This window comes from Amphiura filiformis, chromosome 4, assembly GCF_039555335.1.
Source record: "Amphiura filiformis chromosome 4, Afil_fr2py, whole genome shotgun sequence".
In the NCBI taxonomy this organism is placed as follows: domain Eukaryota; kingdom Metazoa; phylum Echinodermata; class Ophiuroidea; order Amphilepidida; family Amphiuridae; genus Amphiura; species Amphiura filiformis.
The window spans coordinates 53,716,879-53,741,932 of NC_092631.1; the positions used below are offsets into that span (position 1 = coordinate 53,716,879).

At 37.9% G+C, this 25,054-nt stretch overlaps 1 protein-coding gene across 3 annotated transcripts in view; it reads right to left on the reverse strand.

Moving 5' to 3' along the window:
* Positions 1-1,388: 1,388 nt before the first annotated feature.
* Positions 1,389-25,054, reverse strand: part of LOC140151067 (uncharacterized) — a 53,645-nt gene continuing 29,979 nt past the window's right edge. For 2 of the 3 annotated variants that reach the window (XM_072173266.1, XM_072173265.1), the window contains 9 exons: positions 24,137-24,230; positions 23,382-23,554; positions 21,605-21,735; positions 20,432-20,602; positions 15,866-16,211; positions 14,694-14,840; positions 10,406-10,504; positions 4,177-4,289; positions 1,389-3,475 (listed from right to left, as the gene is read on the reverse strand). In XM_072173266.1, the coding sequence (XP_072029367.1) occupies positions 3,397-3,475; positions 4,177-4,289; positions 10,406-10,504; positions 14,694-14,840; positions 15,866-16,211; positions 20,432-20,602; positions 21,605-21,735; positions 23,382-23,554; positions 24,137-24,230 (1,353 nt within the window). In that variant the 3' untranslated portion in view covers positions 1,389-3,396. The remainder of the gene's footprint in view (positions 3,476-4,176; positions 4,290-10,405; positions 10,505-14,693; positions 14,841-15,865; positions 16,212-20,431; positions 20,603-21,604; positions 21,736-23,381; positions 23,555-24,136; positions 24,231-25,054) is intronic. The other variant, XR_011858893.1, reaches the window with a different exon arrangement.

Genomic DNA, 25,054 nt, shown 5'->3' on the forward strand with positions numbered 1-25,054 from the left:
CGTGCAAGTTAGCTTAACTATAGGATGAAAATTAAATACCCCTTACATACATTTACTGTTGGTATACTGTGCACCATTTCAGTTGTTATTTTACAATTAAGTTATTTACTTAATATTCTGTTGCTGTATACTTAAGTCATATAAACAATATTTTTGTAAGTGCTCTTAGCCATACGGGAGTGGCGCATAAATACTTAATGTAATGTAATACAAATCATTAATGTTGAGGGGGATACACACAAAGTAATTGAAGTAGCGGTTTGACACAAGGATATGAGGAAGCCAAACGAACCATTTACTTCTAAAATCAATACTACTAGGATGGATGTCCCCTGTTAAATCATTTTTGTTGAGGAGAAAGTCATCTTACTGTATACACACAAAGTATGGTTTGACACATTGATTTCAGGAATCCAAATGAACTATTTACTTCTTAAACCAATACTATTAGGAAGGATGTCCTTGTTAAATCATTGTTGTTGAGGACAAAATCATCTTACTGTATACACACAAAGTATGGTTTGACGCATTGATTTCAGGAATCCAAATGAACTATTTACCAAAGATATTGTACTCAAAGATTACTGACTCAAAATTGCTCCATGCATAACGCTATGGTAAATCCGCCATCTTGGTTTGACGCTCATGGAGACCACTTAATGTACCTGCAGCATTCATCCGCAAGGGTCACGATCCAAGCAATAACTTGCATCTTTAGCTGAGCGTTTACAAAGGTTTGCGCATGTAGTGCTTTGCGAGCATTTTGGCGCAACATGCTACATGCAGAACGCAAACCATCACACCATTTTGAATGATAGTTTGTCGAATGCATAGCGGAATGATCCAGAGGTACATTAACATGCAAACATGGCGGGTCGGTACTCTTAACTCCTTGGTTGGAACTCAAATGTCCCCTGTTAAATCATTTTTGTTGAGGAGAAAAATATCTTACTGTATACACACAAAGTACGGTTTGACTAATTGATTTGAGGAAGCCAAAATTAACCATAATAAGTCTTTACAATGTCAGATAAGGATGAAGCCACACATGTGTGATCTTCCAGTATATATTCTAAGTCTGAACCAACAGTTGATATCATGCCACAATAAAGTGTACAGATGGTTTGACACATTTGTGACTCCTCGCCACAACTGAGCCCGGATGTCGCCAGTGCCACTATTGAGATATGCTCCATCAAACTTAACAATAAACAATAGGAAAGAAAGGATTTATTGACTGTTTTATTGATTTTCACTACTTAAATGTCAAGTACTATAGACATGATATACATCATTTTAAAGCTAATTTCAAGCAGAATATTTTGGTTGAATATCTCAAAAATGATGATTGGCGACATCCGGGCTCAGTTGTGGCGAGGAGTCACATTTGATATGAGGAAGCCAACAACTTGGAAGTCATATGTGTGATGATCCACTCAAGTAAATTTCCTAATTGTTCAGAGTGGGTTGTGGCGGTAATCGTGTGCGTTGAAGATGCAATCTCCCCTTTTACACTTTTCATGACCAATGAGTCAATACTGTCAGGATTGTTAATCAGCCAATCAGCGTGATTGTTTATCACTTCTGAGTGTATGCTTGTATAAGTTCGATGCACGGTACATAATTTGATCTGAACTATTAGATATTTACTTCAGTATACGCCACATCTTGAGACAAGAGTTTATACTCTCCCTCAGTTCATAATAAGCTACCAATAAATGCCTGTATATTGTACATATGGCTTAACACATTGATCTCAGGAAGTAACTGCAACACCACAAAACTGAAAATATATCACAGTACAGGTAGCAAAAGCTACCACTGCTTGCATGTAGTGTAGGGATGCTTGGACACACTTGATTTGTGGAAGCCAAAATGAGCTCAATTCCAGTATGTCTACAATACTGTAAAAGTGGAATTTTAAGCTCTTCATATATTTTGCGCTTTTATGTTCCCTACTGCTGCCGTGAAATTTACAACGTGTGAATATATTCCTTTTGTGTATATGGAAACTTAGAAACGCAAATTTCATAACAAGGGAAATCAAAATTGGCAAAGCGCAAAAAAAAACCCAATTGTGCGAAAATTTTCAATTTTTCAGTACCATGCAGACACTTATGATGTGTGATTAACAGTATTACAGCCATCAATTTATATCAAAACACAGGTAGTACTTTAAGCTACCACTTAGCGTAGGGATGAAGTGACACACTGATTCGAGGAAGCATAATGAGTGAGTAAGTGATTTACAACACCGGACATGTTGGATGTTTCACCAATATCTGCCCAGAATGAGGTAATTGATTCTCCACCTCAGGTAGTAGATACTAACATTTACCTGTATTGTAATGTATAGGGCTGATTTGACACGTTGATTTAACAAAGCCAAATGATCAACCAAATCTTTGCAATACTAGCAAACTTAGTTATAGTAGTTGATATGCAAATTACTGCCAATATTGAGCCTATGGTCTATACTCCATCACGGGCTACTAAATCTTACTTGAATGATTGAGGGTTGGTTTGATACAGCTATATGAGGAAATCAAATCAACTTTAAAATCACTGTTACATGAGTGAACGCATAAGTCACACCTAACATGACCTAATTACATCGGCCAAATTCAGAACAAGAGGTTATTACTAATCGGGTACCACTGCTCACTTGAATTTTTGGGATGAAAATTAACCATATAATAGTCAATGCACGACCCCACAACCTAGAGGTAGTACCAGTGTGATCTGTCAATGCCTGTTATTAGAATAACAGGTGTTTTTAGGCAGGGCAGCTTATGAATAACAGGTGTTTGTTTTTTTAGGCAGGGCAGCGTATGTGATCTATCAATAAAAATGCAGAGCTTTCGTTTGTTTTAATTGTTCTTCACTTGTACTCCCACTCCTTTGTGCAGCTTATGTGTCCAATTACCCCATGTGATCTATCAATAAATATGCAGAGCTTTGTCTTGTTTAATGTGTTCCTTATTTTGTATTCCACTCCTTGGTGCAGCTTATGTATCCAATTACTCCATGTGAACTATCAATACAAATGCAGAGCTATAAAATAAGCTTGAACTTCAAAACCATTCCTCCACTTGTATTCCACTTACGTTTGCACTCATACGGTCTATAAAGCAGGCCGTCTATTCCTCCTTACTGCCTCTGATCTCAGACACTGTTAGTCATCTTTTACGCTGTTTAGTCCACTAGTTATCTTGGGAGTCGACTTTATAAAGTTCAACAAATCCAAGGTAACAGTATAACGTTACACTCCTGCTGTATAAACCATTCCATGATCCCTAAATGTTGGGATTAAGGACTACACTGGCAACTTGCTAACCAGTCTAACTCTGCAGTACAGTCATACACATGTGATAACATACATGTGTTCCTTTGCTACTATACTAGCAGACACAAGTCATTTATTGTGGCAACTGCATCTTCATCGTACATAATGATCTCTACTTGGGCATCCTCTCTGAAAGTACACAAGATTAAAAATGTAATGGTGTTAATATTCTACCATCTACATTAATGGCATTAATGATCAGGTTAACATGATAGCCAAGGCTTTAAAACCAGAATCGGCTATGTCCGAAAGTATTCCTTTCAATATTTGATTCTTTGATTCTCAAATTCTTCATGATATGTGATTTGATCAAGCAAAATCTGTCTAAAGTAAGCATCCCCTCAGAGGGCGCGAGATGGAACAGCCAAATCCCGGCAAAACAACCAATGTGATACAGCGATCTATCGCAAGTGATGTTATAAGGCTTTTTGAAGTATGTCGGGCACAAAAGGAGAGGGCATACATTGATTTGGGCAATCTTTCGTATGTATACTTTCTTACTTGTCAAAAGATTACCCAAATCACACCCTCTCCTTTTCTGCCCACCATACTTCAAAAAGGCTTACGCCGACTGACAGGTTTTGCAGTCAATTGGTTACCCCCTGAGAACTACTGCATCTCTTACAGTGTTTCTGTTTGGTTAATTATGTAATATCATCTGAGAGACCAATTAAAATACAGCTTTCAAATATTTAAGCTCAATCCTCTTCAGCTGTGCAATTGATTCTTACCAAGTTGCTGATTGGCTTATTAAATCACATTTAGGCTTCTTGTAGCCAATCAGCACATAGTATTCATTAAGGAACTAATCCATTACAGATTCAACTTACTTTGATACAGATTCTGCATATAGCACTTGACCTAGGGCTACTTCACAGAATTTCTGCACTGCTTCTGCATTTTCTGGGTCATCTTCTGTGCCTTCTAACTTACAAGGAATGGCCTGCAACAGAGAGTACAGAACATTTTAATGAAACACTTCTATCAAATTAAGTTTTCAATACATAATAACATTACAAATTGGTGTCATGATTTGGTCCATCATGTCCATCAGACATCAGCAATGAGATGAATAATTACCACATACTTTTAACTACACTTCAAGACTCCTATTGGGGCCGACTGCACTGATTACCTACAGTACCAATGCTGCTACTGCACAGGACCCACCAGCAGTGGTACTGCACTGGTACTACACTGGTACTCTCCTGCACTGCTCAGTACCAGCCAAGTACCTTGGCGATGGTGTACCTGTGCAGGGGGCCCCAATAGGAATCTGGCAGTGTACTTAACACACTCTGCTGTGCTGAAGAAATAATCAATGAAGAATTCTGTCCAAAAATGTGCAGCAACTTGATTTCCCCCTTAGTTTTACCATCACATTAACAAATCATAGCAATGCCATTGCAAAATCATAATTTACAATTACTTGTATTATATTTTTATTCTCAACACGGAACAGCCAACGATAATAATCAGTCCATAACAATGATATTCATCATATTGTGCATTGCTCTTGCATGCTTAGTCAGAAAAGTTAATTGAGTGAATTATAACCATTGATTTTCAAATTCAAAGTGGTGGTTCATTTGATTTCACAGGACATTACTCCAGGAACTGGGATATCTGAAGAAAACAGGTTTTTCTCAATGGCCGACATAACAATGTGGGTGGTATATTACAATAGGGGAACCTTTTTGTTCAAACATACCTCCACTCATGAGAAACAATATAATTTTGAAGGAGTAAAGTTGGGGATGATGCTGTTAAATGGGTCACCCAGCTTAAAATCTTGTGTGACCAGGCCCGTACACAGGATTATTATGAGGAACGGGGCTTCCAAAAATGTGACCTTTTTCAAACAAAAAGTCCACCTTCGCAGATTTTTTTTGTGAAAGTATACCTAAACTAAGTTACCCCCATTTGTAAAACTATTTGAACCCCTTACAGAACATTTTAATGAAACACTTCTATCGAATTAAGTGTTCAATACATAATAACATTACAAATTGGTGTCATGATTTGGTCCATCATATCCATCAGACATCAGCAATGAGATGAATAATTACCACATACTTTCAACTACACTTCAGACCTCTATTTGGGCTGACTGCACAGGTACACCATTGCCAAGGTACCTGACTGGTACACACTGATTACCAACAGTACCAATGCTGCTACTGCACAGGACCCACCAGCAGTGGTACTGCACTGGTACTCCCCTGCACTGCACAGTACCAGCCAAGTACCTTGGCGATGGTGTACCTGTGCAGGGGGCCCCAATAGGAATCTGGCAGTGTACTTAACACACTCTGCTGTGCTGAAGAAATAATCAACTAGACATAGCTGTGGTCTAAGACCACAAACACAGCCGAAGGGTGACCCCTTAATGACCTTTGACCCCAAAATTTATTAACCCTCCATAGACATTGGCTAATGTCAATGCGTGTGTGCATGTAGCATCACTCTGCTATGTTATTTGTGGCAGAAGAGGTATTTTGAAGGTTTCTCGTCTCGGACCGGCAGTTACCCCTTAATGACCTTTGACCCCAAATAAAAATACCACTTATATAAAAAAAAAAGGGTTCATAGCACTAAATCCGCCTGTGAAGCGGTTTCCGGTAAAAGTTTATCACGACTATAGTCCCAACTTTGCATAAAAAATGTGCAAAATCGGTACAATATTAACAATTTTAGTGTTGCAAATCGTGTTTTGCTAGCACTTGTGAATGTGATCTCTACTAATTTGAACAGAAAACGCGAACATTTGAGTGATGTTTACGATGATGAGTGCATGAACACACGAGGTCAAAACGCGGTTAGCAGTCGGACGTAAACACGGGAAAATCGGGTCTTTTTTATATAGCGCTATTTTTCTCAAAAAGTAGACCTAAAATTTGGTGTCATTTTCAGATATGTTATGCAGAATTTTGTTCTGATTAAGATGATATCAAATATATATTTCAAAGTAAGACGTAACTCGACTTAAAGCCTACAACGTGACCCCTATTTTGCACGTAAAGTCTATGGAAAGCTATTTTGTGGTATGTACCCTTTACGATGAAGAGCCCAGTGAAGAGGCGGCGATAAAGGAGTCCCGGGGAAGTAGTTAATCACCATAACCTTCCGAGTCCAAAATGTGTAACCCGTAACATAGTTCTTTTTAAAAGAAGACACTGAGCTAAATTGTTACAATTTATACGGATCTTTGAAAGTATTCGGTCAGACATCGAAAGTGACCCCTTAATGATCTTTGAAAAAAAAAAAAAAAATAGCACGTGTACACTAGGTGACATCAATTCATGTGTGAATATACCGTCAGTGTGCTATGTTTTTCTTGGCCGATAAAATTTTTTGAAGATATTTTGTTTTATACAGGAAGTGACCCCTTAATAACCTTTGACCCCAAATAAAAAAATACCACATATACATTGGGTAAACACAATTCATGTGTGAACATACCATCACTCTCCTATGTTTTTCTTAGCTAATAAAATTTTTTGAAGATATTTCGATTTATACCGAAGTGACCCCTTAATGACCTTTGACCCCAAATCTGTGTACACCCCATAGACACTGGGTAATAACAATGCATGTGTGCAAGTGGCGTCACTGTACTACGTAATTTGTGGGAGAAGATGCATTTTAGCTGAAATCACTTTTTGACCCCTATGACCCCTGCGTGACCTTTGACCCCACAATTTTCATGTGACATGTAGGGGCATGGTCAATGATGGTTGTGACCAAGTTAGGTCAAATCGGTACAAGCATGTCAGTGCTAGAGCAAATGTAAAGGTTGACAGAAGAAAGGTAGACGATCTCGTAAGAAACAAAACACAGTTCTCGGCTGTGTAATAAAAGCCCTCGACCATTGCGCAATACCACGTGTAGGCTTGTCGGCTGCTATGCCGTGCATACATGTCGAATTTGAAGGATATAAGTCTTTTAATTAAAATGACCTCTAAATGACCTTTGATCCCAATTATTTTTACACCACATAGACACTGGCTATAGCCAATGTATATGCACCAGGCACATATCCCTGCGCCGTGTAATTTGAGAAAAGAAGCATTTTGAAAGTATTCGGTCAGACATCGAAAGTGACCCCTTAATGACCTTTGACCCACTTGAAAAAAAATAGCACGTGTACACTAGGTGACATCAATTCATGTGTGAATATACCGTCAGTGTGCTATGTTTTTCTTGGCCGATAAAATTTTTGAAGATATTTTGTTTTATACAGGAAGTGACCCTTAATAACCTTTGACCCCAAATAAAAAATACCACATATACATTGGGTAAACACAATTCATGTGTGAACATACCATCACTCTCCTATGTTTTTCTTAGCTAATAAATTTTTTTGAAGATATTTCGATTTATACGGAAGTGACCCCTTAATGACCTTTGACCCCAAATCTGTGTACACCCCATAGACACTGGGTAATAACAATGCATGTGTGCAAGTGGCGTCACTGTCCTCACGTAATTTGTGGGAGAAGATGCATTTTAGCTGAAATCACTTTTTGACCCCTATGACCCCTCGTGACCTTTGACCCCACAATTTTCATGTGACATGTAGGGGCATGGTCAATGATGGTTGTGACCAAGTTAGGTCAAAATCGGTACAAGCATGTCAGTGCTAGAGCAAATGTAAAGGTTGACAGAAGAAAGGTAGACGATCTCGTAAGAAACAAAACACAGCTCTCGGCTGTGTAATAAAAACCCTCGACCATTGCGCAATACCACGTGTAGGCTTGTCGGCTGCTATGCCGTGCATACATGTCGAAGTTGAAGGATATAAGTCTTTTAATTAAAATGACCTCTAAATGACCTTTGATCCCAATTATTTTTACACCACATAGACACTGGCTATAGCCAATGTATATGCACCAGGCACATATCCCTGCGCCGTGTAATTTGAGAAAAGAAGCATTTTGAAAGTATTCGGTCAGACATCGAAAGTGACCCCTTAATGACCTTTGAACACAAAAAAAAAAATAGCACGTGTACACTAGGTGACATCAATTCATGTGTGAATATACCGTCAGTGTGCTATGTTTTTCTTGGCCAATAAAAATTTTTGAAGATATTTTGTTTTATACAGGAAGTGACCCCTTAATAACCTTTGACCCCAAATAAAAAAATACCACATATACATTGGGTAAACACAATTCATGTGTGAACATACCATCACTCTCCTATGTTTTTCTTAGCTAATAAAATTTTTTGAAGATATTTGATTTATACCGGAAGTGACCCCTTAATGACCTTTGACCCCAAATCTGTGTACACCCCATAGACACTGGGTAATAACAATGCATGTGTGCAAGTGGCGTCACTGTCCCTCGTAATTTGTGGGAGAAGATGCATTTTTAGCTGAAATCACTTTTTGACCCCTATGACCCCTCGTGACCTTTGACCCCACAATTTTCATGTGACATGTAGGGGCATGGTCAATGATGGTTGTGACCAAGTTAGGTCAAAATCGGTACAAGCATGTCAGTGCTAGAGCAAATGTAAAGGTTGACAGAAGAAAGGTAGACGATCTCGTAAGAAACAAAACACAGCTCTCGGCTGTGTAATAAAAGCCCTCGACCATTGCGCAATACCACGTGTAGGCTTGTCGGCTGCTATGCCGTGCATACATGTCAATTTGAAGGATATAAGTCTTTTAATTAAAATGACCTCTAAATGACCTTTGATCCCAATTATTTTTACACCACATAGACACTGGCTATAGCCAATGTATATGCACCAGGCACATATCCCTGCGCCGTGTAATTTGAGAAAAGAAGCATTTTGAAAGTATTCGGTCAGACATCGAAAGTGACCCCTTAATGACCTTTGACCCGCCGAAAAAAATAGCACGTGTACACTAGGTGACATCAATTCATGTGTGAATATACCGTCAGTGTGCTATGTTTTTCTTAACCGATAAAATTTTTGAAGATATTTTGTTTTATACAGGAAGTGACCCTTAATAACCTTTGACCCCAAATAAAAAAATACCACATATACATTGGGTAAACACAATTCATGTGTGAACATACCATCACTCTCCTATGTTTTTCTTAGCTAATAAAATTTTTTGAAGATATTTGATTTATACCGGAAGTGACCCCTTAATGACCTTTGACCCCAAATCTGTGTACACCCCATAGACACTGGGTAATAACAATGCATGTGTGCAAGTGGCGTCACTGTACTACGTAATTTGTGGGAGAAGATGCATTTTTAGCTGAAATCACTTTTTGACCCCTATGACCCCTGCGTGACCTTTGACCCCACAATTTTCATGTGACATGTAGGGGCATGGTCAATGATGGTTGTGACCAAGTTAGGTCAAAATCGGTACAAGCATGTCAGTGCTAGAGCAAATGTAAAGGTTGACAGAAGAAAGGTAGACGATCTCGTAAGAAACAAAACACAGCTCTCGGCTGTGTAATGAAGAATTCTGTCCAAAAATGTGCAACAACTTGGTTTCACCATCACATTCACAGATATTAGCTGCTTATTTTATTGTTGACACATTTTTCTTTATTTATAAGACACAGGGGTGAACATAACTGGTACCTTAATTTTTTTGGCTTACTGTATTACAATAGAGGATGATGCTATCACCTTTTTGTTCAAACATACCTCCGCTCATGAGAATCAATATACTTTTGAAGGAGTAAAGTTGGGGATGATGCTGTTAAATGGGTCACCCAGCTTTAAATCTTGTGTGACCAGGCCCGTACACAGGATTATTATGAGGAACAGGGCTTCCAAAAATGTGACCTTTTTCAAACAAAAAGTGCACCTTCGCAGATTTTTTTTGTGAAAGTATACCTAAACTAAGTTACCCCCATTTGTAAAACTATTTGAACCCCTTATCATCAAAACATGGACCTTTTGTCAATTTTCTCCCACTTTTAGACACTTTTATTGCAAAAAAAAAATAAAAAGTAGTAAAAATAGTAAAAAAGTTGTGCAACGTACCTCTGTGTACAGGCCTGTATGTGACTATTTTATTTTAAAGATTTTTAAATACCTGTAAATTGGACAAATGCTTACCTGGAATGGTGTGTGTAAGAACTGAGGTGCTAGTGGCTGTAATTTACCGATTTCTACTCTTTCTGTATCACCATGGTCAACCAAGAAACAATCTACATGCTGGAAAGTCAAACAAAATTCATATCATTATACAGGGTGTCCCTAAAAGATCTGTAGTGTTGGATACTTTCATTTTGGGATTTTTTCAATACCTGAGCCAAACAGAACTAAATAGTTGTTGTTGTTGGATGTTAATGACTGCCCATCAGATTTTTAAATCTAAACATTCTGCTTTTGGAAACAGGGCATTCTTAAACACTTGAGAACGTTCCTGCAATCTTATTGGTTCTTACCCGTATCACAAAGGTCAGCATGTGTGCGTTGACGCGATACACATACTCGCTATTTGAACCAATCGGAGGCGCACTGCAACAACGGGACTGATCGATTTTAAGACCTAGGTAATTCCTTGTAAAATGTAGAATTTAATTTGATTAAAATTTGTAATACTTATGATATTTGAATTTGAATTGAAGTGTTTAAGAATGAGAATAAAGGTATTTTTTATAGCCATCGTCGTGCATCTATCATCTCATATAACACGGGCGACATCATTATTTTTGGCGTAAAACAACGAGGCGGATAATGATGTCGCCCGTGTTATATGAGACGATAGATGCACTCCAGCGGCTAAAAAAACAATACCTTTATTCTCTAAATATCATGTGGAGCTTGTTGGAACCAAACGCATAACACTTACACATCATACAACACAAATCAATGTAATGCATACTTATATACTACATCACAAGACACAAGTCATTATACTCTCTCAGTAACCCGCAATATGACTTATTAAATCATATCACGTCTATTCATAAGATATAATGAATGAGAAATAACACAGCTGTAAAAGAATTGACTGCTCAGTTCTTGAATTATAATAACAATTTTTAGAAATTACCCCCACCTCCTCCTCATTTTCAATCCATTCCAGTGAGTTAACAGAATCTATATTGAACAATACATGCTTCAAACATAGTCCAGATACAGATCACTGATAGATTTTTGAATCCGAGGAGTGGATTGAAAATGAGGTATTTTTGTTCAATTGTTAGAGACAGTTCACAAACACTTGTTGGGGGGGCTGATGCAAAAAGGGGGGGGGGGCCCTGACAATTTATGACCCTCCTAAGGGGGGCCCTGAAAAAATTACCACAAATTTTACTGGGAAAATTGAGTTTATATGCTTTTCTATGGGGTTGACCAATAATTTTCATGTCAAAAAGGGGGCCCTGAAATTTTTGAGTACTCTAAAGGGGGGCTGAAACATTTTCGTGCTGAATTTTTTTGCATCAGGCCCCCCCCCTTACAAGTGTTTGTGAACGGTCCCTTACATTTCAAGAATGAACGTGTCAATTTACAAAATTCAAAGAGAATACTAAAGCTGTTTTGTTGTGCATATGGTTAGGGCATTAAAACATCCAAAAATAAAAGTGTTAAACAATAAAAGACATGATTTGACCCTAATGAAGATACAGATATCAATTAGAAAACAGGAAAATGACAAAATGGAATTGAACATTACAAAACGAATAACTATAGTACAGTGGTTCCTAACCAATTGCTCTAAGCATGGGGTTACAATAGTCTATTCAGGAATAAGGTTTCTAATGTGACACAATTTCAAACTGGGGTCCAGAGTGATCTGACATGGGGTCATAAACGGTTTGGAACCCCTATCATAGCAGCTGTTATATTTAAAAAGTAATATTGTAACATTGCTTAGGAGGATGCCCTCAATGTTTGTCAAAATTCTGATTTTCACACAATTGTAATGTACTAATATACACTCCAAATATCAAGGTAGATGTGACAAAATCTAAGGTTTTTAATAAAACGTCTTAAAGGGGGGTAACCCTATTGGTTTTGGATATGGATTGTCTTTAAAATTACATAATAATATCAAATATCTCCCCTTTATGCTGCTTTGTGAAAAAAAAGCGAGAGCATTTTCAGCGTAAATGTGAATAAATAGCCAAATTTGCAATCCAATACCTTGTATCGTGAATTGCATTCTGGGTAGGCATGCAACAACAACAATTCCCGTTCAGTATGATTTAATGCTGACATGCTGCAATGCCGGCCCGTATTGAGCGGAAAATATTTGGGTTTTTTTGGTTTTTTCGTACCGTTTCAGAAAAAAAGGAAACAAAATATATTTCCCCTTGCAATATGTACATTTCAAATGAATATAAAAAGTTTGGGTTAAAAATGGAGAGGAAAAAAACCTTCCGATACGGGTTTTGAACCGGGTACCTCTAGGGTAAAAGAACGGTAGCGCTAGCCAATTGAGCTATTTCACCAACTGAAAAATCAAGGAATTGTTTTAATTATATCTGACGGACCGTCTCCTCAGCACTTAAGCGTAGTCTCGAGCCAGACTGTATGTGGCTATCGGCGAGGATCGGCGAGTGTCAGACCGACGCAAACTGGCTGTGTAGGAGACTACACTTAGCGTGGTTCGCTTTTTCTCTTCCCATGATCCGAGTAATTTTTATTGTTTACAAACTGGTATACCTGTAAAACCGCTGTGATTCATGATTTCTCGAAATACATCGACTTGGAGCGTCAAATTTCAGGATAGTAATGAGAAAAATAGTATCTATTATGTGATACCAAAACCTCATCAACAATGAAAAAAAATCGGGGATGATGCTGTCGATCGGGTTACGGACCTTTAATAAGGCGTTTAATTATTATGATCGAAATACTAGTCTAACGTTATGCCGGTGTTCATAACACTCTATGTACATTGCGTATGGAATGGTCAAAAGGACCGACTACAGTCACGACCGTCAGAGTGATACGCATTGGTGACATAGGTGTTAAAATTAAATGGCATTTTTTTCATTTTTTTTTTGCCTTATTTGTTCAGGTCAAAATTAAAATGAGGCATATCTGACGGTGAAAATTAACATTTTGGGGAAAAGAAATACAAATTGATTTCTTATGGAAATGTTACAATATTGCCTTAATGGTCACCCATAAGTAAAAAGACAAATGTATGTGAATAAGAAACAACCCAGCAAACAAAGAATGCTTCATAACATTTCCAAAATGTCACATAAAATGTTAACACAGAATATTTGTAACATAATGTAATTTGAATGCTGACAACACATAACACAAAAGTTTGTGGTATACATAATGCCCAATGTTTTTCTCATAATCAAGCATGATACAAAGGGTACAGAAAAAGAGTAAGGTGATGTGGGGAAACAAGAAAAATACCCAATTTGCAGAGGGTTACAAAAGCAACAAATGTAGGCACACAAGTAGGTAAAGTTTGGTAGCCAAAAATTACTTACAAGGCACACAAATGTGTTAAATATCGTTGTTGTGTTCGTGACCCCTGAACATGTTTAAAACAAAACTGCCAACCGGTTACATAGGAGGTTTTGCTTTAAACAGGGGGAAATGACACATAGGAGGTTTTTCCTGCCCAACGACAACATGCAAAAACAACAGGGATCAACATAAATACAAAAGTGCACTGGACTAAGTGATGAAAATCACTGTTCACACATTACGTTGTAGCAGACAAACTAAACCAAACAAGAAACAACAAATGTAGGCACGAAATTTAGGTAAAAACCAATTCCAGAGCACACAAAAGTGTCAGGTAAACACCCCCTCTTGTAGATGCTGCCAAGTGTGGAGGTGGAGGTGTGTGTGTTTTCCAACTGGGGAGATTCACACACCCACATTCAAACTGGGGAGATTTTTTTACACAAATCTCACAGCAACCGCCATACTGTGGAGGTTGCTCTAATCAGAAAATGACAGGTGGTATACCCCCTCTATGGCTCAAAAACCCCATTTTTGAGGTTATCTCCAACTGTGGAGCTCCATGGTTGTTAGCAGACTCCACAGTGTGAATGTGACAAAACACACACACCTCCACAGTTAGAACCATTTACAAACGCAATACAAACATACACTGGAACAAATGATGAAAATTACTGCACGTAAGACGTAAGCTGACAAATTCAACCAAACAAACAGATTCTGTCACAAACAACAGACTTAAAGTATCATGGACTTTATCCACCATAACTCTTAACCATTCTTTATTAAGCTCTGCTGCGTAAATACAATCCTCTGCAGGGGGTCCTAACAACCGCCTTCTGCTATACTTATAGTAATGCCCCATTTCCTCTTCAAGGGTAAATAATCTATCCTGGATATCAAAAAAAAACCAAATGATTTGGTTGTTAATATTTGGTACTTCTCTAACATGACTTACGGTATCATGAACTTTAACCACCATTACTCGACACCAATTCTTGAGTTCTGCTGCATAGATACAGTTTTCTGCCGGTTGACCTAGGAGATGTCTTCTGCTGTACTTATAATAATGACCCATTTCGTCTTCCAGGTTAGACAATTTAGCCTGGATACGAACAAATTATGTACATGATTTGGTTGTTAACTTATATGTTAAGATATATCCAAGGATAAGAGTTAAGGGTAGATGAGGTATTGTTGGTGAAGCAACCTAAAAATCGATTTCCATTATCTAGATCAATATATTATTGAAAATTAACACCTTGATGTTTTGCAAAAGTTCATTCTACAAATCGTATACTTTGCAAACTTGCTTAAATTATTGTTGTTAATGAGTTATGTACGTTTTACAAAAGTGTTGTTGTTTCAGCCCTCTTTACAGCGGAACTCAAGAACCACAGCACCTATAAAAGTACATCTGTGATGCAGTTTTTGCCAAAGCTCACTACCATTCGTAAGATGCTGTGAACTATCAAATCACAACAGTTTAAAATAATTAATAACCTTAAAGTTCCATGAATGCTACTTATCAAGCATGTAGATTTCAAACCAAAATGTGCGAAATATTAGGATTATGTCACCTGTACCAAAAATTAACAAAACATCATTACCAGGAAACATAAGTGTTCAGGTCGAAATATATCAATAATTGTGGGTTACAATTCTGTAATTAAAAACATTCCAAAGAAGTTTGGTTAAAAATCAACAACCTCTGGCAAAACCATCTTGTCACTGGTCAATGACTAATTGCTGCCAGATCAACAGACAGCCTAAAGATGCACCTACCTAGGATATGGTGCAATACCGTAGCCTCTCAAAAACCCGAGTCCAGTTGAATGGTTTTAAAAGCTCAATTTTACATTCTGTGGTTTACATGCAGAGTTAGCGCTACAAATCCAGGGGTCCATGACACTTTCTTTACAGCAGGGACCCCGAAAGTGTGTCCTTTGTGTAGCTTTTTGCACGTCCGAAATGCACTCTATTTATTGCTTTATGGAGCAAAATGGCCGTTCCGGCACCTGAGATTTTAGACTCACCACTATCCCTGCTGTGTAAATGTGTTAACATCACAGGCGGTATTTATGTGGGAAAAGGTCCATCAAACTATATACATAACTCAAAATCACTTACAGTATACTCTTCGTCAACTATCAGCACATAAAAATCTTGTAGATGCTTGATATACGACACATAAACCTCCCAAACCTCTTCCTCTGGTAATGGTACAGCCAGATGGCTGTAATCTGGAGCTGAATCATCCCTTCTGGGTTTCACCATCATCGTTGGAGAGGAACTACTCGGCAAGGGACTACTCGGTGTTGGTGATGGCAGTGGCGATTGCCTTGATTGTGTTAATGTTGGAGTTGTGCGATTTGTTGATGACGATGTGTCCGATGAGACGGAACTGGACCTATGGAGTGCCGTGGAGTTTGTGATTGTTTGGTCTGGTGATGCAGAACCACTGTCACTATGATGTCTGCGAATAACAATACAATAATTGGAAAATGAGTTGATTTTATATTTGGCATTTATTTGCATGCTAACAATAGAATTGATGGGGATCATCTAAAAGAACTGATGGCAAAATCTAGAATTTACGTTTATCTATCAATTAATTATAATTATATTCTTTTGAATAAAATTGTTCCAGAATGAGAAAGAAGTATTGATTTTTCATACTTTTTCAGTACAGGCTTCATCATTTGAGAAGTATGCTGTCACACACACCATGTTAATAAACGATTGAAAACAAGTTACAGTAGAATGATTTTGATTTAAGGGTACAGACTATAGGAATAAAGACCAATCGAACATATTCTTATTTATGCCATAATATTATAGTCTTTCAACCCTTTCATAACTTCAGCTGTGTAACTTACGAAAATTCCCGCTAAAAAGTGGTTCTTTTAATTTTTGAAAATCTGGATTTTTCGTACTGATCATACTATAATGATCACCAGACAATAATGTTCTAATCACACTATAGACTGTGTTGACATGAGGCGTCAATTGCCAGGCAATTTCGGTCATATGCCCACGGATATGTTATGTTCAGTCACGGTTGTACCATGAGGAACATGCTAACTTAAAATAATTTTTGCAAACTTTGATAATTTTTACAAACTCAAATGATTTTTACAAACTCAAATAATTATTACAAACTATTTTTTTGCAAACTTTAATATAATGTATTGTGCATGTAGAGGCCCATTTATTGTCGGATTTCTGTATTTAGATCACGCAGGGGGCGCACCATTAGATTCTCAGGGGTGCATGGGAGTTTGGGTCAGGCAGAATTTTTTTGTTTTTGGCGGCAAATTTTGTATTTTTTATCGCCTCCAAAGGGAGGATTTATTTTCCATCTCACTAGTGGGCGAAGTTGTTTTTTCGTCTCACTAGTGGGCGAAGTTTTTTTTTTCAAAAAACTCCCATGCCCCCTGGAAATCAAATGGTGCGCCTCTTAACAACAATTGAGCGCTATTAATACACATTAATGTTTTTAAGCAAATAAAATTCCAAAATATGGTACGTTTTCTGTCTTTGCTTGTCACGTGGTAAGCCTATGTTGAGGTTGCGACTATATGTACAAAAAAATTCAAGATGGATACCAACAAGTCATGTGGCCGAGTGGTCTAAGACCCTTCTTTTAAATAAAAAAATCATATTATCGCATCGCGCATAGACTCAATCTCGATAGCCTGAGTCTCGCTGGGAGTCTTGCTCTCTCGTGAAAGTCGAAAGTTTGCAAAAATATTTCAAGTTTGTAAAAATTATTTGAGTTTGTAAAAAACTATTTGAGTTGTAGAAAATCATTTCAGTTTGTAAAAAATATTTGAGTTTGTGAAAAATTATTTTAAGTTTGCATGTCCCTCATGGTACAATCGTAGTTCAGGGACCGTGCTTTTAAAAACCCGCCAGATCGCAATCAGGCCATTGACCTGTGTAGTGGTCATCGTTGCTCGCTCAACCATAACAGCATGACTGTCCCTAATAGCTACTCATTAATAATGCGTTGCATCAGGTCATGGACTCTATTCAATAATTTTAATCCTTTCTTTGAGGTCAGAAAGATGAAAGGGAGACCTTGAAAAACAGATGTGTGGTTCTAGATAATATTTTATCATCCAAGCTGGTTATCTAGGATATTTCTAGGAGGCGACACTTATTAATTCATAACGCTCACATCTTTCTTCATCCAATGGACTTTGGAGAACTGCAGAGATAATAAGTGGATGTTACAATCTAATCGGCTACAATCGGCATAGTTGATGATATCTGATTCTGATAATTCACTAGTAGCAGCAAAATTACAGCGCTTTGTATCCTCTGCTGCGCTATATAAATCTTATATGGATTAATGTTATTTATTTATTTTATAAATATTTCTTTTAAACACAATCTAATGTGATGCTCACTACATGTAGAAGGCCTGGTCTGCAAACGTTCATTTCATAAATCTAGTAAAGATAAAGCTTCATGTTTAGTGTAATCAAATGAAATACCAAAGCTGGATATTATACAATCGTGATGCATTCCTTCTTGTTATGGACGACAAGTATTAACTTTGATATTATTATGGCAATATCCATTCCCTTCTCAATTGATTATGCTTTCTTTTCGAAAAATAAACCATGAGGCCTAGAGGCCATGATATAAACCTATATTCGGTATGCGGAAACCTTCCACGGTTAGGGCGGCGCTTGCACTCGCATATTCACTAAACTGCCGCCTCCTTCATTTGCCAACCTTTATCGAGGGGCGAGTTTGAGGTTTTATAGTCATACATGTAGGCCTACCATTTTTCACCCTTATGGCAGTCAACGTCAGCGCGTTGAAGCAGCTGTTTCGCTCACAGCGCATCTATGTGGCGTCGTAAGCGTGTGCATGTGTACACCAGCGCTGCAGCGCTTTGACCGAAAGCTAGTAATTATTTGGCTGTGCCCAATTAAATGCTCACTGTACTGACATCACTACCACATCAGGATGAAAAATCGCATATCGCAAACCAGCCAAATTTGTCATAGGTTTGAATGCTAGTAGGAAAACCGTGAATATAGGGTCTCAAACTCTGAAACATCTGAGCAGAAACGTGTCCTTTTTACTAGTTTAAAGTGAGTCTGTAGCTGTCGCCATCTTTGGAATATAATAATACAACATTCTCTGGCCAAACATCGGGTTAAATGTAAGTAAATAGTTAAAATCGTCTAAATTCAATAATATCAAACAGCCACGGACATGAGAAGTTTGGTGTAGGTCACGCATTTCCTTGGTATAAAAAACAGCCAAAAGGATTCCAAAAATTCCCTCTTTTTCATCACAACGCGATTTATTACTGAAACAGCATTTTCATAGGGCCTACGCTGGTTCTGTCAATTCTAGTTTAAAATCTGTTCGTCACATGCAGTCTGATTTGGTATCTATGTTATCATCAAAGTCTTGGGAACTAATGTGGACAGTTGTTTTGTTTAAAAAACGGATACTGTTTTAAATATCAGTATTTACGCGAGCGACATTTTGAGTGTGTAAAATGCATTGAAAATTGTCGGCTAAAGAGTGCATAAATTAAAATCGCGAACAGTAATAGCAACAATAACTATCTACATTCCAAGCGGAAACGCTTTTCATAAGCATACCCAACTTTTTTCAGCAATCGCTGAAACCTAAATATGCAATTCCAGGTGATTTGTAAAAAATAGCGTCAGCATATTTTACTATGAATTTGGGACACCAAAACAAATGCTTGCATTGGTGCCAGACCTATTATAATGATACGATAATTAGGCCCCCAATAATGGCTTTCATTTTAACCGTTATTTATTAAACTGAGATTTTTACTTTTTGAGAAATTAATGAATTTATCGAAAAACTTTTCGGAGAACGCTACTTTAATGAACCCATGCCTTAACTGGTTTACATGTTGGCTAAAGAAATTGGAATCTCTTGATTGACTAAAGGTCCGGTCATATACTATGCCGCAACTGCTTTGCGGTGCATTGCGTTGCCGCACTGCATCGTACCGCAAAATACTGCATTGCAGTATCTAAATAAAGTTAAATACATTTTAACTTGGAAATGCGACGAGTTGCGGCAAAAAGAAGTTGATATATCGGCAATGCACCTGACGCAAAGCAATAGCGGCGTAGTATGAACGGACCTTAAAACCCTGTTTCAACAGAGCCTGAAGTCGACTTCATTTGTGTGTAAACAGGGTCGCCACATTTTGAACTCGACTTCAGAAGTCAAATTGAAATGATGACATGGAGCAACATTTGTCGAATTCACAGTCAACTTCAAACTTGACTTTTGCAGTCCAAACAAACACGTAATTAGAAGTCGACATCATAATGGTAATTTGAAGCATGAGCAAGTGATGGCATAAAATTTGAATTCACAATTTGTTTTGAAGTCGACTACCGTGTCAAGAAATTATTTATGCTAACCCTTAGCCCCAAACCGACTTCTCTTTATGTAAACAGGGTCTAAAAAACGTAGAGTTGACTTATTACCTATAACCGACCAACCATAATCAACAATCAATGCCCACAACAATTTTTCCACAAAGTACTACTTGCTTTCTTGAAGTCAAAACCTTTTAGTCTGTGCGAATTAACAGGATCAGAAGCTTTAAGATTTTGAATAAACTAATCAAAAGCTTTAAAAGAGATTTGAACCAGCTAAATGTTGTCAACATCTTACCTTTGGTTGCTAGATATACTGCCATTTAATACCACTTGTCTTGAAGTACTTGACGTAGCTTCAACTTTAAGGCTGCCAGTAGTACTGCCATTTACTACTACTGTTCTTGATGAAGTACTTGACTTAGTTTCAACTTTAAGATTTGGATAGACTATTTCCTGATTAAACACTCTGGATGAGAGAGAGAAGATAGAAATATATAATATGATTTCTCTACGATACTGAAAAACAGAAAAATACACAGAATTTGGGGTTTGCTCACAGAAATTTGAAAATGCCACAAAATAGTGAACTAGAATTACACGGTTCATAATTAAGGTGGCCCCCACACAAAGGTGTGTAAATAAAGTAATATGCAATATACAAATAAGCTCATTAATTTCATAAATATGCAAATAACATGCCACAAAACTATACAGCACATTAGGCCACTATATACTATCACAATACCAAGTTAGAGGTTGATTGGTAAATGTGTTTAGGCTGCAGAGTGGATTAATGAAAATGTAGGCAAAATATGCAAATAAGCTCATTAATATTCTGTGCCTATTACCATATATTTTTTTTCAAATCACATGCTTGACATCTTTCGTGTAAGCATACATAGGCACCATAGAGCTTATAATAAACCTGAATACAGCTCCATGATGACACAGCCCTCATGGGAATGTGAGAATTTTCAGCACAGGGACTTTGCATGTTGGTGATGAATCAGAGGATGATTTAAGCACTACCCAACACCCCACTTGGTTAACTGTGCAGTGAGCAGAACTGCATGAGTAACATGACAACACTGATCTGCTATACTGCATGGTAGAATTTGAATTTGCACTGCTCTGTTTACAATAAAAACACTGTTAATTTACTGGTCGATTTCACATTTTATGTTATCTACAGAAGGTGTGAATTATCCTTTATACACACATCACTTTTGTTCTGAAATCGACCAAGTAATAATGACACACACACAATTCTAAAACATCATCTTTTGCACAGAGTTCAATGGAATTTGAATAGTAAAGTGGCAGTTGAAACTCTAGTGATAACACTTTTGCAGTGCATGATGGGGCTTCCTTAAATCATCCTCTGGTGATGAATGGTCTGTATATTTTTTCGTCTATGCTCACATCTTTCTCCATAAACCCAGTTAATGAAAGCTCAAACTGTACTTACTTCTCAACGGTTACTATTTTCAAGTTGGCCATCTTTTCAACAATATCATCAGTCAGAGATACGCCAAATTCTTTCTTAAAGTCTGCATTTAAACTACTTCTCCACAATCCAGATGCTTTGGTGTCTATTTCCTGGCAACAGAAATGTATTAACAATGTTAGGCCTTGATGCTCTTGACAAACAGAACAAATCTATGCACACACTACTGTTTACTGTTCTTGATGAACCTGTATAGAATTTCTATGAATCGGGGAATTTTCGCAGGAGGTTAAGAATATTATGAATATTTATGAGTAGTCATCCAATCATGTACCGTGATAACAAAGCTCATACATGTGTTTGTCATAGTTTGTTGTACGTGCCTGGTGTAGGTGTTTACTGTTTACCCAATCCATGTATTACCTCATTTACAAATGAATGAACTATGACAAGACACTACGACAACTTGCACAAGACTCTCTTGTAAGGTGGTTCAAACTTCTTGTGCTATCAGATTCAGTAGAGAGCATGTGACTAAATAAACATGATAAACAGCAGGCATATAAGGCCTCGTATCCATAGGCTGTTCCCTTGTGGCGTGTGCCCTTGTTCCGTGTTTACTTTTTCCCATGTGACCTGCCACACAGACAACCTATGGATACGGCCACTAAGCAAAACAAAGGTTCGTTGTCTGTGTGGCAGGTCACATGGGAAAAAGTAAACGCGGAAAAAGGGCACACGCCACAAGGGAACAGCCTATGGATACGAGGCCTAAAGCACCACAGTGATTCACAGCGGTCCATACGCAGTAAGCATGCAATGCCGGCCTAGGTGATTGGCTGGCTGTAGTATTGAACAAGAGTCTTGAACAAGGGGGGGGGGCAACATTTATTTCCAAATTGTCTTGCTGACAGGACCAAAATATGTTGACTTGTTGACAGGGGCAGATTTAAGGGGGGTGCACCTAGCGCCCCCCTATTTTGTGCAGAGCGGCTCGTGACTTTGTGTGCCCGCTCGGTGCCCCCCCCTTGAAAATTCTTGGATACCGACCCTGGTTGACCTTAACTTTTTTTCAACAGGGTCCTCGAGAATATAAAAGGGGGACCAAACAATCTCAAATTTATCTTATATAACAGATATTGCAACACAAATCTGTACAATAAATTGGGGCGTTACTAACAAATTTTAACAGACAAGTTTCATAAATTCTTTGCAAGAATGGATTTGCAATTTACACACATGAACATGTTGAAATAATGAAAAAAGGTAAAATAATTAGATTGTCTCAGTTAAACCGATTGTTTTTTTTTTTTAATATGAAAATCGATTGTACTTAACAATCGCCTGTGGCCGTTGATGCATTGTATTTACTCAAGCACAATACATAAATCTGTATAAGTCAATTTAGCTCAATCGATAAGGCGTTTGACTATAGTGCGAGAGGTTGCAGGTTCGAACCCTGGCGGTGCCTATAGTACGCTCTCGTGAAAAAAAAATTGAGTTAGCTTGAAATTCCCCTGGACAAGGAACTAACTGCTAATTGTCTTGTTGCAACCCGTACGAAACTCGGGGAGCCGATCCTGGTTGTGATGGTTATTTGTGGAATGTCTAGGGTGTGCGCTCTTGAAGCAGAAAAGTCCCTGATTTGTTGTGAAATGGTTTGTGGAATGATGTGGGCCGTAGTGGTCAGCGATAACCTGTAAAGTGTGCTGAGCCTTGTGGATCAATGTCTAGGCGTTGTGCCTGTGCGTAGCGCACTATAAATCACTGCGCTTTTTTTGTACAAGGTGAAGCTTACCTTTTTAAACCAATTACAATATGGTGCATCCTCTGGTGCAGGTGATGGTGGAGGCGTTGCCCTAGCTGCATACTCATAACCAGCTGGTGACTGGGACCTCACATCATCTGGTTTAGATATATTGCTCACAGGTGTTATGGTCCTTTCTTGTTTCGATGGTGATCTCCAGTCACCTGTGATTGAACAAAAAACAAGTTTAATTTCCGATAAAATCCCACGACCTGACTCAATTCTGACATGCTACAAACTGTGTAAACTGGGGCTATCATTCTTTGTTTCAACTATAAATCTTCACATAGTACTTGGATATATGGGGTACATATTTACCGACACAGAAACATTCAACCAGAGACCTGATAACATACATGCATGATGCCAAAGCCACACCTTAGGCGCACAATTGGACTACTTGGCGATCATTTGCCGCTGCTCAAAACTTGGGCTACTTTTGTGAATGTCAGGCCGTGGCAGTAATTTCACATGTTTCCTTTCAATCTAGCCAAATTATACAAGTTGTAATTCCACTGATGCTCCAAATTGAAACAACAATAATATTGATTATTAATCGATTGGTCAGAAACTTCCCATTTAGTACCAGAATGTTTTAGTCAAGTGCTTTTCCACCCAATTCGGAGATTTAACGTTCCAAATTCTGTCATCTTAAAAATTGGGCTACTTGAGAGTCATTCACTGTGGTATGGTGAGCAAATTTGCTTGGCACTGCAAAGTGTTGGCAACACTGCATGAATACCAACCTGCCTCCTTGACGATTTGTCTGCGTGCTGGCCATTCTTCTCTTACAGGAGATGTTTCAAAGACGTTTTCATCATGATCATTATTATTATCCTCCTGCCGATAGAAATTGTAATCTGGTTAAGCATGTCAATCATAATTCTACTTCTTTGTACAAATAAAATATTCACCTCCATAAAGATACAGCAATGGGCTATTCCAGTTGAAATCCATACACCCTCTAATGTAAAAACATTACCTTAATAATCTCCCACACAGGGGGGTGTATATTTCAAATCGAATCACCAATTCAGGTAACCCCATTTGAAATTCACACTCCCCTTTTGTGGGAGATTAAGGTCATGACTTCCACATGTGTATGGATTTTTTCAACTGAAATACCCCACTTTTGCACATCTACACATACCAAGCTACACTTCACAGTTCCTGATAAGTGCATAGTAGCAGTAAAAGCCTAACAAACAAGTACAATACTGCTAAATCTGAATGTAAATAATGATGTTGTCACTTACAATGTTAATTTTAGGCAAGGTCTGAAACAACACAACATTTGCCATACTCTACCTTACCCACATTAATAGAACCTTGGAATAACCCCATGAGTGCTACCGGCCGAATTATTAGCCTTTATTATAAGAACTCTTTCGATTGGTTAGAAAGTGGGCTGTATCATGTATTGAGTCAATCAGAGATATGGTAAAATAAGATGAATATATTATATAAAACACTGTAAGAAAGGCTGGGGGTTAATGCTCAAACACACATTTGTTAATTCAGAGTATAATTTGCATTCCACACCAACACTTCAAAATTTCATTTTCAACTATCTGGTAAGCATAGGTTAGTAAAACATGGCAAATCAATATTTTGATATACTCTTTACCATTTTCCACCCTCATATGTGGAAGTGACGTCAGTCA